General features: G+C 48.7%; 1 protein-coding gene across 1 annotated transcript in view; it reads left to right on the forward strand.

Annotated features, from left to right (window-relative positions):
- The first annotated feature begins 558 nt into the window (after positions 1-558).
- Positions 559-16,211, forward strand: part of PEX6 (peroxisomal biogenesis factor 6) — a 203,915-nt gene continuing 188,262 nt past the window's right edge. The window contains exon 1 of the mRNA XM_069236435.1: positions 559-1,917. Within this exon, the coding sequence (XP_069092536.1) occupies positions 559-1,917 (1,359 nt within the window). The remainder of the gene's footprint in view (positions 1,918-16,211) is intronic.

Genomic DNA, 16,211 nt, shown 5'->3' on the forward strand with positions numbered 1-16,211 from the left:
CTCAGTGACCCGGAGAGCGCTCTCTCCGCGGGCGGGCGGGCGGGCGGGCGCATGTCTAGTAGCAATCTCAACACTTCACAGCCACGTCACCCGCAACTTCCGCCTGTCCCGCGCTTCCGCCTGACCCTCTCTTAGCTTTTCTTTCACACACGCTTCGGTGCTGCCTGGCTATCTGTCATCTTCTTTATGGCCGCTGCTTCCGGAGCTGCCTGACCCTTTGTCACCTTCTCTATGGCCGGAGCTTCCGGTGCTGTCTAACTGTTACAGCTTCTCTATGGCCGCAGCTTCTGCTCTTTCACCCTCTCTGTAGCCACAGCTTCCGGTGCTTTCTAGCTCTTTCCCCCTCTCTATGGCCGCAGCTTCCGGTTACAGCTGGCTCTTTCACCCTCTCTGTAGCCACAGCTTCCGGTGCTTTCTAGCTGTTTCCCCCTCTCTACGGCCGCAGCTTCCGGTTACAGCTGGCTCTTTCACCCTCTCTGTAGCCACAGCTTCCGGTGCTTTCTAGCTCTTTCCCCCTCTCTATGGCCGCAGCTTCCGGTGCACTCGGCCCTCGGTAAGATGGCGGCGGTGCCGGTGCAGTTGAGGCCGCTGGAGCCCGTCCCCTCCGACCCGCAGTGCTCGCTGCTGGGCCCGGGGCGGCTGGCCGAGCTCCTGGGGTCGGGCGGCGGGGTGCTGGCGCTGCGGGGCCGGGGCGGCGGAGGGCGGGAGCTGCTGCTGCGGGCGGTGCCCTGGGAGGGGGAGGCCCCGGGGGAGGAGGCCGGCCGGGCGGTGCTGCTCGTCCCCCGCCCCCTTCTCCGCCGTCTCCCGCCGCCCCCGGTGCGGGCGCGCCCCGTGCCGCGGCCCCCGGCGCTCTCCTGGGCGCTGCTGGGGGCCCGGCGGGGCGGGGCCCGGGTGCTGGGCCCGGGGCTGGTGCGGCGGGGGGAGCCGGGCCCCGGGGAGCAGCTGCTGGTGCTGGAGACGCGGCCGGCGCTGCAGGGGCTGCTGGGGCCCCGGACCCGCCTGGCTCTCACCGAGCTGGGGCCCCCGGGGGGGCTGGGGCCCCCGGGGGGCCCGGCCCCGCAGCCGCAGCCCCCGCTGGTCTCCGCCTTCGCCGCCCCCGCCGGGGCCCGGGGCTCGCTCCGCACGGTGCCGGGGTCCCCGGGGGCCCTGCTGCGGGCCGGGAGGCTGCGGGAGGCGGGGGCGCTCCGGGGGGGGCCCGGGCCGGACAGGGAGGCGGCGCTCTGGGTGAGCAGGAGCAGCCTGGGGGGGCTCGGCCTCTTCCACGGGGAGTGGGTCTGGGTGTGGGGGGCTGGGGGTCAGGAGTCCATGCGAGGCCCCCAGGGGCCCCCTCCGGGTGAGAGGGACAAGGCCTTTCTGAGAGGGGATCGGGGGCCCCCGGGTGAGGGGTCGGTCGGAAGTGACCACGGGCCGCAGGGTCCGGCATCAGTGGACCCCGTGCAGTGGCCTCGGGGCGAGAGGGCAGCTCGGGAGGCTCTGGCCCTGCTGCAGGGGGAGCTGGCAGACCCCCGAGACCCCACACTCCTGCAGGGGGAGTCTGCACCCCCAGGACCCCAGGAGGGGACACAGAGCACGGCAGAGCCGCATGGACCCCCCGCACTGGGGCCTCACGAGCACCAGGACGAAGAAGGGGCATGGCACTCGGGAACCCGGGTCCACCCTGAGGGGCCCGAGGAGAGCTCGGGGTCACCCATGCTGGCGGATTCCAGCCTCAAACACTTGGCGGTGGTTCTGGCCGCCGACCTCTGCCTGGATTATCCAAACAACCAAGCTAACTTTGGGAATGTTTGGGGGGATTTAGCAGATGAGACTGATCTGGAGCCCGGCCTCTCCCTCCCGGATGGGATGGCGCTGATCTCTCCTGCACTCTGCTTAAATGTGTCTGCAGACCCCGCATCTGGCAGTGAGCTCCTGATCCAGGTGAGTGTCCCGCAGAGTCACACCCGGGGAGGGACTCAACTTTGTGACTTTATGGCTTGGTGATCAGAGCCCGAGTGGTGGCTGTGGAAATGTACATGAAAAAATCATGTTGATGTTGCCTAAAATAATTTTCAATTATTTAAGGACACGGGGCGAAGATTTTGCTCTCGTTTTATACTATTCCCCGCTGAAGCAAAATAAACACGCATGAGTCAAACTACAAATCCCATGACATTTAGTAACAAGGAATGCAGTGGACACAATCAATTGTCACCCCTCTCGTCTGCATGTGCCTGGAATCTTTGGAAGCCCTGAGAAGATGCACAACCTCACCTGCTCCCGCCAAAAAAGGCCAGGGTTCAAGACTTACTTGAAGGAAGAGTGGATATTAGCCAGCAGCATGACTGTATTCACATATTTTCCCACAGGATCCCCCCAAGGCAAGATCATAGGACCAGCTTTAAAGGTTGGAAGTTGGTCTAACTTGTATTCGGTTACTAGTAAAATAGGACACTATCTTTTGGAAGTTAAAAGCCAAGTTTTTAAGGCGTTCCTAAAGGCAGCATGCGGTTAGATGATGACGAAAGTCCAGATCTTGGTAACTTATAAAGGAAAGGCTCTGTCTCCCCACCTCTTCCTCCGAATTTTGGGGATGAAGACTAGATTGTGGGCTGCCGATCGGAGAAATCTACAGGGAGAGTACCATTGGAACATTGTTTTGGTTCCCCCGGGCTAGCACCGTACAGTACTTTATGAGCGATATACATGGTTTTAAAGGCGACCGGTATAGGAAGCTGAAGTTCACGCAATCCTTGTGAGATTGACATATGTTTCGGAATATTTTACTTCAGTTTTGCTGCCGCGTTTTTTGCCCCAGTTGCAGTTGGCTAGAGTTGTCTTGTTGATGTCCACAAAGAGTGCATTGCATTAGTGAATCCTGAATGAGATTAGAACTAAGACCACCTTTTCAATGCAGAGACGAAATAAACAAAGATCTTTTACAAGGTTCCAGTGATCCCAAATCAAGTCACCACCGTGCGGTTGACCTGGAGATCAGAAGATGGGGCCTTGTCCACGGTAACGCCAAGGTTTTTTTTGCTGAGTTTCCCGTGAGGGAACCATGTGACTGTGTCTCCCCCGAGACTGAAATGAAGTTTCACCAAGGGGCATGTCTGTTGTGGGAAAGGATTCTGTCTTGTAAAATCATCCCTCTTATGGGTTGCTACAGACCCTTGAGCCTGGTTTGCAGATCCTCTTCAGTGGCCCTTTTACCAGGATGTATTCTCAGAATGTGCACCTCCTGCAGACTGTCCCAGGGCTCTGTGCAAATGATCTGCTAGAAACCCAGACTTCAGCCTTTGAGAGGGTGCCCAGAGGAGGCCTTTGCTTGACCTTTTCACGGTTGTCCCGATCCTTCTGGAGGAAGTGCCAGTGAGTATAATTATTTCAACACCAGTTGGCAATACTTCTGACTTCGTTGTCGAGAGAAAGGCAGATATACTGCTATTCATTTTGAAATTATCTCCAAACTAAGTTCCCAGAATCATCATGGCAGGCTGACGATGTGCTGGTAGGCTGAGTATCAGTGGCACGAGACAGCTGGGTCTACTGCACGCCTGGCAGCTGGTTCAACCCCTGGTAGAGCCGAGGTAACTGGGAGATGGCACACTGCGCCACGTACGGCCGGATGGGACACAGAAGGGGAATATGTTAGTGAGGGAGCGTTGCTCCTTCAGTGCTGTGCCTGATACTCGGCTGAACCTGACGAGACGTCTCCCCTGCAGAAAAGGGGGAATCAATAACCAGTAGGGTAAAAAAAAACACGCAATTACAGCTAATATCAAAGATATCACAATGACAGTAACACTGAAATGCATAAAGGTAAATGGTGACACTTACATTGACTGCGAGGCAGTCAAGCTGGTGTTGTCTCTATTTGACCTGATGGTGGGAGTTGTAGCTCTTACTAATGTCTGTTTATTTTGCTGCAGTGGTGAATAGTAAAGAAAGTATAAACTGACTCTCCATTCCTGTCACAGGTTATACAAAATCTGTAGCTGGTCTTTGACCCCTAAATTGTACTAACTTTTGTGGTAAATAAATCATTGTAGTTAGACGCTGTTTGGTGCTGTTGATATACCATGGTCTTGTTAATGGTATCGGCGTGGTAAGAGGCATGGTGGGGAGATTTGTACGTAAGTGAGCTGTTTTGTAAATCCTCTTTGTAAAATATTGCCAAGCATGGTCTATGCAGAAACCTGTCAGGCAGTGGAAGGAAAATAATCAGTACAGCTTGGGCTTCCCTAGCGCAGTCTGGAGTCGGTGCTTGTTTTCTTCCGTTGCTGCTTGAAACTATTTCTCTGAAAAGGAGGTGTCTTCAGGATAAGTTTTAGGTACCTTGGTGCTCACTGGTGGCTGTTCTACAATGGGCAGACAGCGTTAGGAAACCGACGCAGAGTAGCGTATTGCTGGTATCTGTCTTCCGGGGATGGCACCTCTGCCAAGGTCACCATCTCAAATACCATTCGCATAATTTCTTTTGTGGCCAAACTTCTGGATCACATAGCCTGATCTGCGAGCTGCTTAAGTGGATAGGACTTGATTGCTGAGGATGGCTTCCATTTTACAGGGGTGACATAAATATGTTTTTTATCAAGGCAGGTAGCTTTCACTTATTGAGGCGTATGCTGTCATGATCAGTGCTTAGTCAGTAGAGCGTTTGTGGGTAGAGTCCATTAATGACGTGATGGTGAGTACAGGGGTAGTGAAGATTTTAGACAATGGCTTGAGGGACCTATTTAGTTGCCTAGGAAGCCACTGCAGCGATTTCTGTGCTGAAGTTGTATGATCTTGCCTCTGACACAGTAAGAAAACACTCACAACTGTTATTTGAAGTAGCTGTAGCTTAGCCACAAGGGGGCTGCTTACTCATAAATTATGTGCTGCTTGCCAAAATCAGGCAAGTCGTTTAAAGCGATCAGCTATGTTTGAACTTTTTGTGAAAAACTTAGATTCCTAACAAACTGTTTCAGTACATGTCAACTAAAAAATGGTGATCCATAGCAATAAGATGTGCAACTCGTCAGTTTGGATGGGAATGTCCACTGTGCGGTGTACGGTCCTGTGTCCCTTTCCTGACTGCGTGATGGTGCAGGACTCTGGTGTGCTGTTTAGTTTTTGGCCTCAGCCACCCACTAGTCTCGTGTACGCACACGCTTTTTTTCTTGACACAAGTGAGGTCCTGGCCCTCTCCTGTGACAAGCTTGCCTTTATTGTGCAGTCCGTAGACTATCAGTGTCATGTGTTTATCACATAAAGCAGTGCTGGTGGCATGCCATGACTTCATAGTTGTGACCCTAGAGTGAAGGCCTACTAGCCTAGTTTTACGCGTCTCCAAATCCTAGCGCTAACGTTCAAAGTGTAGCTTGTGCATGTTTGTGTGCAGCTGGCATGGTATAGATGTTGTGTATGTGGGTGCACCAGTCATTAGGCTTGCTCAATCAAACTAAGATGGGCCTGGCCATTTGCAGAATATGGAGGTGAGGTTGTTTTCCCAGACAGTGGAAGTGTATTACAGACATTCCTGAAGCTGGTGGGAGGAATAAAGTGAGGGGAAAGACGGCAACCCTATTTTGGAAACTTGATTAGCCTCTTGCTGAGCAGGGAATGTCTGATTACCCTTCCAGGAGTACTGCCATTGGTAGGTGGTGGGACTGCAGGCCTTGTTGTGCCAGATGAAGGGGCCCATTGGGTGAGGCCCAACCTTGTGTGTCCCTGAACATTTCTTCAGTTTGTTTGATGACAGCTGGGTGCAGAAATCTGACACTTTGTGTTTGTTTTGTGTACTGCGCATTGGAGACAGTTCTGTTGGGAGATGCACGTCTACACAAAGCCTGTGTCTGGAGAGCAGCTTGATAAGGACACTTGAAAGGAGACCCCCTTGAATCCAGTTGTGGAAGTGCACTGGATACCCATCTCATTTCTGCATTGACTGTATTAAAGTAGAGTCCACTTTCCATTTCTTGCTTCATTACCACCAAGGAAGGGAGTGCTCTGCTGAGTCCTTGAAGGACTACTGTGCAGCCAGAGCTGGGGTCTGCCTCGTAAATGGCTTCCCAGAGGTGAGGGGACGTCACCCGAGTTACTTCTCTTGCTGAAGAGCTGTTCACTTACCCTGTAGCAACTAGAAGTCCGTTTACCTGCTGAGAGAATGAAGGGGCCTTCCAACCCTGCAGGAGGTGTGACTGTCCAGGAAGACAGAGGTGCTTTGTGACCCCGGTGCAACTGGTTTGCAGAAGAGGAATACTGATGAGTGATTTGCCTGCCCTGGTATCCGCAGACCCCAGACTCTGTAATGCGATTCCTGGCAGTAATCTTGAAGAATCAATGTTAACTGAGCTGCTGTGTCCAAATCATGAAGATGCAATGGGACCTGAGCTGCTGTGCTCAAATCACGAAGCTGCAGTTTTATTTGAATCTCTATATAACCTGAGCAGTGTTTCCCCCCCATCCAGCCAGAGGGACCAGTGCAAGGCCTCAACACACTGCTTGAGTCCAGCATGTGTATAATTGCACTGATCAGCTCAAGCTGGTCTGCACCGAGCACCCACTGGACCAGCTTTGATGTGAAGCTGTCCCCGACAGTGGAGTTCTCACCCCAATAACAAAACAACGAGCACACGTGTAGTGGGGAAATGTGCACCTGAGCCTGATCATGCTGGGTATTGGCTCGAGGAAGGAACTGCTTGGACCGTAAGGACGACTAATAGGGCCAGCAGCAGGAAGAAGCCCAGCCACAACTCTGCACCAGGGAACTAAATTGCTTCATGTACAGTTTCATGCATGTAGTATTTAGTTCTAGTGTGTTCAAGTACCTTTTCTTCTTGAAAGTGAAGCACATGTTTAACACTCATTTATTATTGAAATATGTTTGTTATAAGTTTGAGCACCCCTACTTAACTGCCTCAAGAAACCTGAGTGCTGTACATCACCACTACTGAGTCAACTTTAGGAGGGGTTGTACTCAGCCTAGTGTGCAGCCAGAGTATGACTGACTCCATGGCATCAGAAGTAAGCCCCAACTGCCACAGTTCAGGCTCAGTAGCCCTCGCTTGCCCCATTAGCCCTGATTGGAATCTGACAGTGGTCTGTCCGAATTTTAAGGTTTTTAGCCTTTCCACCGGGTGTGGGACTAGAGCTGAACTTTTTCCTACACAATCATTTATGGTATATGGTCTTTCCTAAAGTGGGTTAAGTGTTGTGACATGGGTTCAGTCATCTGGCTCGGCGAGTTTTGGACTTTATGCTATTGGGCAACAGAGGATGAGAGGCTCTTCTGCCTAACACAGTGTCTGATAGAGACTCCTGGTTGCAGATCTCACCTTTTGAATACTTCCCAGACACCAGACTTGATCCGCATATTTTTCAGTAGTATTGGTGCTCAGACTGGTGGCACAGTGGAGCTCCGCACTCATGCCTTTTTGCTCCAGAAATGACGTGCAAAGAAAATTTAGGCACCACCCCTGCGCCCTGACATCAGTTCCTTTCTTTCCGTGCTACCAGACACAAATCTGGAGCTCCCTTTGTCTTCTAGACAGTTTCTTCAAACGTCTTGAAGCCTGCAAGGGATGTCGCCCCAAAAACATGTCTTAAACCCTGTAGTGACTGTCACAAACAAATGTCGGTGACATATCCCCGCCAGGTGTAGCTGTAGTGTCTGGGGTCGAGTCGGTTCCCAGGGCTGCTGTGACAATGCACTGATTAACCTGAAGACCATCCGGGATTGCGTAGCTTTACATCACTAAGCACAGGAAGACTTCTAGCTGGAACCGCTTCAAGTCTCCGGTCGCGTCACAAGTTTATCCCTTGTCCTGCTCGCAGAGTTGACGTAGCTGTTCGAGAGGCCAGTCTTTGTTCCAGTCAAAAACGTCTGGTAAAGTGATGCTGCCTGTTAGGACCATATTTCCACATCCTTTGGGTCTCGGTGGCAGAAGTCCTCTGTGGTGCTTCCAGAGATCTTCGGCCAGCGCTCAATCCAAGATGGATATGACGCCGCCAAGTTCATGATTCTTATTGCCTTGGACACCTCTGATTTTATTGAGTGAGCTAGTGGCTCCAGTGTTGTTGTGCTTAGCTACAGTTGACTGGGTTCTCCGGCAATTTCTAATCTTTACTGATTGACATGCCTTTGAGACTCACCTGTTTGGGGACAAAGCGGACTCTGTTGTAAAGTGAGCCAAGTGCCTCCCACTCTCTGGGTCTGTCTACCTGTTCTGCTTTCCCTCTTATCTCATATCCGAGCTTACAGTACCTCTCTGGAATGCACTTCTGAGTTTAAAGAAGACATTTATTGTTATTAATTCCCCACCCACAAGTTCCTGAGAGACGAAATTAGTAGATTGGAAGTACACGTTTAAAAGTAGTCGCAGCAGTGAAAGCAAAATATATCAAAGTACTTCTCAGTTGCAATGTACACAGCAAATATAGGTGAAGACATTTATAGCATAACTTCAAAGCAAAGCATAAAAGTCCAAATTCATCACCGTATGGGCAAGTAGGGCCTATATTCAGCTTCGTCTTTCTGGGGTCTGCAAGTTGATGACTCCGGTCAACTGCGAGAAAGAGATTTTCTACCCAAATGGGAGACTGCCAACTGACGTCTAGTTCCAGTCTGAAGTCAAGCAGATTCAAATCTAACTCACTGTAGCCCAGAGTCATCCTTAAAAGCAAACTCAGTGTGAGAGCCAAAGAACCTTGGAGAGCGGCCAATTCTCCTGAGCTCACTCGCTCTCAGGCTGGATTGCGAGGTAACACAAAATCTACGTGCTCTTATCAGCTAAGGTCTGGTGTGAAGAAAACAGCTCGGTCCATCTTGTGGAAAAACACAGACATCTCTGCAATGTCTCAACTGCAATGTCTAACCCTACATAATAGGCAGCTAACCTAAATACCAAATGTAATGCAATGTCAAAGCCAATAGGCGGCTAAACTGAATACAGAATGTAATGGCTAACTCCATGTTAAAGCCAATAGGCAGCTAAACTGAACAAAAACATATAATGTGCTACTGGTTAACATTGAGCAACTAATATGCGCAGTGGTGAAACACAAAGTCATTGGCCAAACACAATTAATAGCATCACACTACCCCTGCCTGACAACTGCACCAGTTCAACCATTCCTTTTGGTAGATGTGTCCATTACCTCCAGCCTGTCCAGATTCTGCAAGGAACCCAGCAGTTTCATGGTCGAGGCCATCCATGTCTGAGGTAATTGGGTAGCTCAGTCTACCTGTTGCCCCTGCAGCCCTAACTGCTTAACCTATGTAGTGTCCCTTACAGAAGCAGAGCCACTGGGTGGGAAGCAGAATCCACAGACTTTTTTTTCCCCTTCTCCCTTGGTTGAGGGGTAATAACGTCATACTTGTGTATTCTGCAGATTGTACGCAGAGGATATGCCTTACCTTTACTCACTTTGCCACCGCACCTTCCACCTTTCCCGCCCCCAGCAATAGATGAGGACCATCTCTCCTTTTTGCAGCAGGTAGTGCTAGACCTGTGGGCCAAAGGGGCCATCAAGATGATGCCAGCAGCAGAAGTAGAACATGGTTGTTTTCCTGCTACTTTCTGGTGCCCAAGGACAGAGGCCTCCTCCAATTTTTAGACCTGTCCCGTCTCAATACCTTGCTCCAAAAGGAGAAATTCAGAATGCTCACCCTGACTCATGTCTTGTCTGCCCTCGACCCTGGCGACTGGATGGTGGCGTTGGACCTGCAGGATATCTATTTCCATGTACCCGTCCTGCTGGCCTATCGGTACTACTTGCGGTTCGTGGAGGACAGGGACATTTTCAGTTTTGAGCTCCCCTTTAGTCTCATTGGTACAACTCAGGTGTTTATGGAAGTGATGACTGTGGTGCCAGCTTATCTTTGAAGGTTGGGGTCCCACTCTTCCCCCCACTCGATGATTTTTGAAAGTGGGCCTGTCCCATGTAGTTGGCAGCCACCACTGGACTACGGCACACCTGTCTTTTTCTGGGGCTCACTGTTAACAGGCCAAAGTCACACCTGTGCTCCCTTTCATTAGAGCCATTCTGGACACAATTCGGTTTCATGCCTTCACCCTGGAAAAAGAGTCCAGTTCTTTCAGGCAATAATATTCTTTTAGCCTCAGTCCCGGATTTCAGTGAGGTCAACTTTGAGGCTTCTGGGACTGATGACCTCTTGCATCCTGCTGGTCAGGCATACCAGGTGGCATATGTGGGCTGTGAAGTTCCAGTGGGCCCAAAATTAAGGGGCCCTCTCCACCCATATTCAGTTTTTGGAGCAGACAGCTGGCGGTTACTGCACTGCGATTGTTTCAGTGACTGACCCCCTCTCTCTTTCCCACCTAGAAAAGGACAGTGTTGACAATGTATTGCTTCTGGGTTGGGAAGACCATCTGCGAAAGTTGGAGATCGGAGACCTCTGTTTCCGGCAGTCTTGACTCAACATCAGCCTTCTGGACCTGAGGACCATCTGCTTGACGCTGAAAGCCCCCTTCCTATCCATCAACGGGAGGCTGGTTCAAGTGCTCATGGACAACACATGGTGGAACTAATTGGATGGGGTCGGGTCCTAGATTCTGCCAGGAGACACAGCGTCTTTGGAAATAGCCTAACTACCAAGTCATTTTCCTGACGGTGAACCTCCTGGTGGGCTCTTTGAATGCCAGAGCAGACAAACTCAGCTGTCGGCGCTTAGTGGATCATGAGTGGCATTACATCTGGAGGTGGAGTAAGGAATCATCCGCGAATGGAGAGAACCTAGGCTCTATTTATTCGTCACTGCGGAGAACATGCTGTGATGGTGCTTGTGTGCGTTCGAATTCACAACAAAAACTGGGCTGAAGTCATCTTAGTGGTAACAGAAATGATGGTATCCAGAACTTCTGGAATTGAGCATGTGACCTCCAGTCAGGCTCCCATTCAGGAGGACCTGCTGTTGCAGGAACAAGGCAGAGTTCTGCTGCCCAGTCTTCGCAATCTCCACCTTCATGCTTGGAGATAGTTCAGCTGTTGCTGTTCAACCACCTTCGGAGGAGGGTTGAAGATGATGTCATCCTGGCAGCCAGTCACCCCTTGACATAAATTGTATACACCTGTTGTTGGGACAGATTTGTGGTCACACATCAGATTGGCCCTTTCCAGACCAATTTATCAGACTTTTTGTTTTTGCTTGTTTTTTGCCTGGCAAGGCTCTGCTCTGGGCACTGTTTTGGCTTTCTTACAGTTGCCAGATCAGCTCCCTTTCTATGAGGCACTGGTTGTGATGTAATTTTTTAAAAAGTGTTATAACCTATGTTTCTCTCTTTGTATTGCCGCAGTGGGATCTTAATCTGGTCCTTACTTATCTGATGTGCACACCTTTTGAGACACTTCACACCTGTCCCCTTACCATTAAGACTGTGTTCCTCATTGCCATCTCCTTGGCACGGTGAGTGAGCTTCGAACTCTGTGTTAATCCACCATACACTACTCTCTTCCCAGACAAACTTGTTCTGCGGATGCTAGCTTCATTTCTACCAAAAGATGTGACTCCATTCCATGTTAGTCAAACCATCCCACTACCAGCGTTCACTCCTCTGAAGAGAGGCTCCATCACTGGGATCACAAAACATCACTCAGCTTTTACTTAATAGCAAAGAACACTGTGAAACCGATTTGTGGATTTTTCTGGAGCGAAAAAGCCAAGGTAGTGCAAAGAACCATCTCCTGCTGGATTGTGCTCTACATTAGGATCTGCTACACGTTAACCAAAAAAAAGTAGTCTCCAGAAGGACTATGTGCTCGTTCTACCACAGCCAAAGCTGCTACTATCGCATTAGCATGCAAAGTCCTTGTCCTCAACATATGCCAGGCACCTGCGTGGGCGTAGTGCCATACGTCCACAAATATTGTCTAGACAGGTTCCCTGAGAGGATATTTTACTCGTTCGGACCTGCAGGACATTTTGGCTTGAGTCTATTCACAGACCCACATTCAAAAAGGTACTACTTTGGTATCTATTCAAAAGCTTGAGAAATTTGCAGCTAGAAGTCTTAGAAGAACAAGTTACTTACCTTCAGTAATGCTCTTTCTGGTACAGGGCCTGTCTAGCTGCCGGGTCTTACACATTTATTTGGGGGATGTTTGAGTGCTCGATGGATGAATTCTGTAATGCCTCATAGTGATGAGTAAGTGGACGACTGAAGTGGTGAGAAATTAATATTTGCGAGCTTTAAAACTCTGCAATGCTTTACCTCTGGCTGACTTTTTTTTTTCTCACTGACTTCTTTAAAACAAATTCTTTGTATTTATTTATTTTTCTCCTGCACACCCGTTAAAGTTTGAAATCATGGAACACAAGCTCATGAAGACAGATTTGCTATAGTAATCCCTTGTCACGTGGTTGACTCGTGTAAGCTTAGTTATTGGCAGGGTCAGTGGTCACTCAGTGTGACCAGTAGCAGAACGATGCTATCCTAGCTGCACATCTGTCCATATGATTGCCGTTGGAGGCATTCAGCTCACCCCAAAGAGTCCAAGCTTGTTTTCTATGCTCCAGCACATGGCAAACACTATCATATGTGCCGTAGGAGAGGCAAATGCCTGCATATTTTCTTTTGCCTCTCCTGTCCCAAACATCTGAGGTCATGTTTTGTGGATGGATGTCATACTCGTGCATATGTCTTGCGGTGGGCACTTTTGCCAACTAAGAAAATATGTAAACAGTTGGGTACGACCTTCCTGATTCTCCCTCTAATTACACAGCTCCTGATGTCCCTACCCTTCTGCCTACACTGCCACAAATTGAAGGAAACCTGTAAACCTCATAAATATAAGGGCCTACTGTCCTGACCTAGCTGGGGCTTTTCTGGCCGGTTGCGATAGCATTCAGTTTATTGAAAGATCACCTACACTGAATGGACTGTAATGGCCTGGTTTAGACTCATTGTATCCAGTTGTGACAATAGTATTCAGTGTATTGGAGGCCATCGTCCCTGTATGGACAGTGCCTTGATATGAATAGTCCACTCCTGCCCAGTTGTCTGGATTATTGTATGGAGTATACCAGTGGTTCATCATCCCTGAGCCGATCATCTCCAGGCCTTTAAAAATCTACTCTCCTTATCGATATGACGAATCGTATTTTATCAGGTCGAGCTATTTTTAGGACCTACTCGCCCCTTCTGGCGAGAAGACAAAGAACAGTGAAGGAGCAATGAAGACACCTTTAAATCTTATCACATTTCCTCTGTGTTCAAAGATGGAAATCAAAAGTCAGTTTGTCTTGCAATTACTTTCCCTCCTGGCTGCAGAGTTCCAGGATTTTGTAAGGTGGACTGTCTGACCTGCTGTACAAAGTATGTGAAATGATAGGCTGTAGGGTGTCAGGTTTTTCCTAGCAAAACATTTATATAACTAAGTCAAATGTACAAGTATTTCAAAATATATTTCAGTAGTTGTGAAAGCCCTTAGTTTGTACTTCTGTGTGATAAAAGTATCAGTTGAAAACAAATCCAAACACTTACTGTTGTGCAAAGGATAAACATGTTTTCTGAAACCCAGTTTTCACAGATTATTGTTAATACACTATATAGTTGTATTAGTGGGAAGGTTTTTTTGACATTTCTTGGTCATTTACTGTCTGTAAATGACCGCAGTGTGCTACCACAAATTTATTAAAAGTGATTGTTTAAACATGAACTGAGAAATACTCCTGCCCTGATGGCAATGCTGCTAATAATTTAAGAGGCAAGTCATGGATCTTGTGTATCCTATGTGTGAGCTAGCGTCTTATTCTACGTAGAGCAAGTGTTTAGTCTATTAAATCATCCAAATAGTTTTTTTTTTTCGTGCAGCCGAGATGCTGACCGTATATATTTGAAGGTGCACTCGTGAGAATAAAAAAAAGCAATTATGTAAAATAAAATATGTGCCTAGTATTGCACATTTTGAGACCCCTTTACGGGTCAAGTACATTACGTTTAGGTTGAGTAGATTATTCAAGTGACTTGGCCTTCCGGTCTTGTAACATTTGTGTGATTTTATTTTTTCGAGACCTGGTCTCAGAACTGACTGTATCATGAGATGAAGGAGTACAATATTGCCCAGTTGAAGCAACTATTCATCATATTAAAAGGGCATTGTCCCTGAATGGACTGTTGTGACATAAATAAGATTGTGCTACTCAATTATTGTGATTGTGTTCAGTGTCTTGAAAGCTCAGGACGGTGTCATAACATGACTAGTCTTAATGCTGTCCACTTGTTGCAACTGCATTCAACATCTTGAATGTTCACCTGGGCTGACTGGATTGTGCCATGACATGCATGGATCTAATACTGCCCTACAGAGTGAAGGAATGCACAGCCTTCTGCGCTCCTTGAAGAATTAGTAGCTCAAGTAATGGCAAGATCTTGACATAAAGTAGGGCAGGGTTGAAAACACTCTAAAGCTTTCTTGTGTGTGTGTGTGTGTGTGTGTGTGTGTGTATATATATATATATATATGTGTGTGTTTTTTTTCTTTTTTCCAGCAGATGAGCAGTGTTGATCACACGACATTCAATCCCAGGTATTTACTAGAGTTTACATGTTAGTCCTACAATTGCAAGTCAGCAAAACAACTGATCCTGTGAGTGTTGTGTGGTATTCGTGTAGCACACCCCTAACCGACGGGCCGCAGAGCTCTTTAGAGTCTGAGGCAAGGACACAGGTGGAGACAATTCTTTTTACCATTTCAATAACGCTTCCAGTTGCCGCCACCAACACAATGTTAAACGGAGAGTGCGAAGCCCGTACTGGTGGCAGTGCTTCTGGCCCGCCATCCACCCAGGAAACAACCCAAACATTTCTTAATTCTGAAGGAAGATGCAAAGGAGAATTGCATGTTTCTATCCGCTTTACAGCCAAGCGTTGCTGTCTCTGGTGTTTGTCAGGCCCAGTGTGTCCAGTGAGGTGGGATACTCCTACTGAAGACCTAGTGCCACCTTTTTTTTTTTTTTATCAAGCACATATTTATTGCGAGTTTCAAATACGCTAATTTGACCAGGGAACATTGCCGGAGCATATCTAAATGCAGTAGAGGGTGCAGAAATAAAATGTCCTTTGCATAGCTGGCTTAAGGCTTATAACACCATGAGAGTAAGAGTTGGCACCATGTGTCAGTTTGTGTATGTGCACAAGTTCAACCTATAATGTACGTTTCACATATTTCAAAGGGGCCGTAATAATGAAAGGAACCTCTTTTATGCATACCCACAGCTGCAACTATGATCAGATTTTGGATCCTAGGCCCTAATGCCTTTGCACCATCTCCTGAAGCCTTACTTGTATGATGGGGAGACAGGACTAAACCTTCCCACCCCCCCTTTTTTTTTTCTTTTCTTTTTTTCTTTTAGGTCGAGTGTAGCAGTACGCAAGCCCTACTTTTCGATGTGCTAGCTATCTATATGTGGGCTTTAACCACGCCCATCACTTTCATTCATTCTTGGTCCTGCCTTGCAAAAATTCCTTTATGTCATCGGTGATTGCTTTACGTTTGTCCCGCCATGGGTGGTTTTGTTACCACCTTGCAGAACGCCCCTGTTACATGGATAATTGCACCATTGCCGATGTACTTCAATGTGGGCAAACGTCTTTGTTATTTTGTCTTTCTCTGTGATACGGTCTCACTTGGGCTTTCTCTGGATGCATCACCGATGTTGGGAGTCGTAAGCCGCAAGTCTGGCACTGGAGCGGTCTCCCTCGTTCCACATCTTGGTGGGGTTCCTGAGGCTACGGTTTGCAGGTCGCAGAGCATGCTCCAGTGCCGCCAAGGTTGCGACCGAGTCCGGAGTAGAGGAGGCTGCAGCACCGTTCAAAGAGAAGCGGTATTTGGATTAAAAGCCTTGTGCATGATAATGCAGAGGCATGTTGGGAATTTGGAGTGGGCCCGAAAGAGTGCCCTGGGAAAGCCACAGTCTTCCTCTCCCTTATTACTAAAGCAGGCCTTTGTAACCACAACACCCCCTGTGAGATGTCTGTTCTGTCTAGATTCCTAGATCCTGTTGGAAGCCTTTTACTCCTCTTTATGGACCTGGAATGGGTGCTCTCAAGGCCAGGCACAGCAGTTAGTAACTTAACGTAACCATGGCTGCCTTCGCTATCAGAGTCCGGTCTTTCTGGTTTTCATATAAAAGGCCTCCTATGACAAGATTTGTAACCTCTGAGGCCCAGTGCAAGCACCTAGCACCTCAGTGTTAGACTTCCCCAGAGGGTCACCCCTTCAGTAGC

The sequence above is a fragment of the Pleurodeles waltl genome, chromosome 5, assembly GCF_031143425.1.
Source record: "Pleurodeles waltl isolate 20211129_DDA chromosome 5, aPleWal1.hap1.20221129, whole genome shotgun sequence".
NCBI lineage: Eukaryota > Metazoa > Chordata > Amphibia > Caudata > Salamandridae > Pleurodeles > Pleurodeles waltl.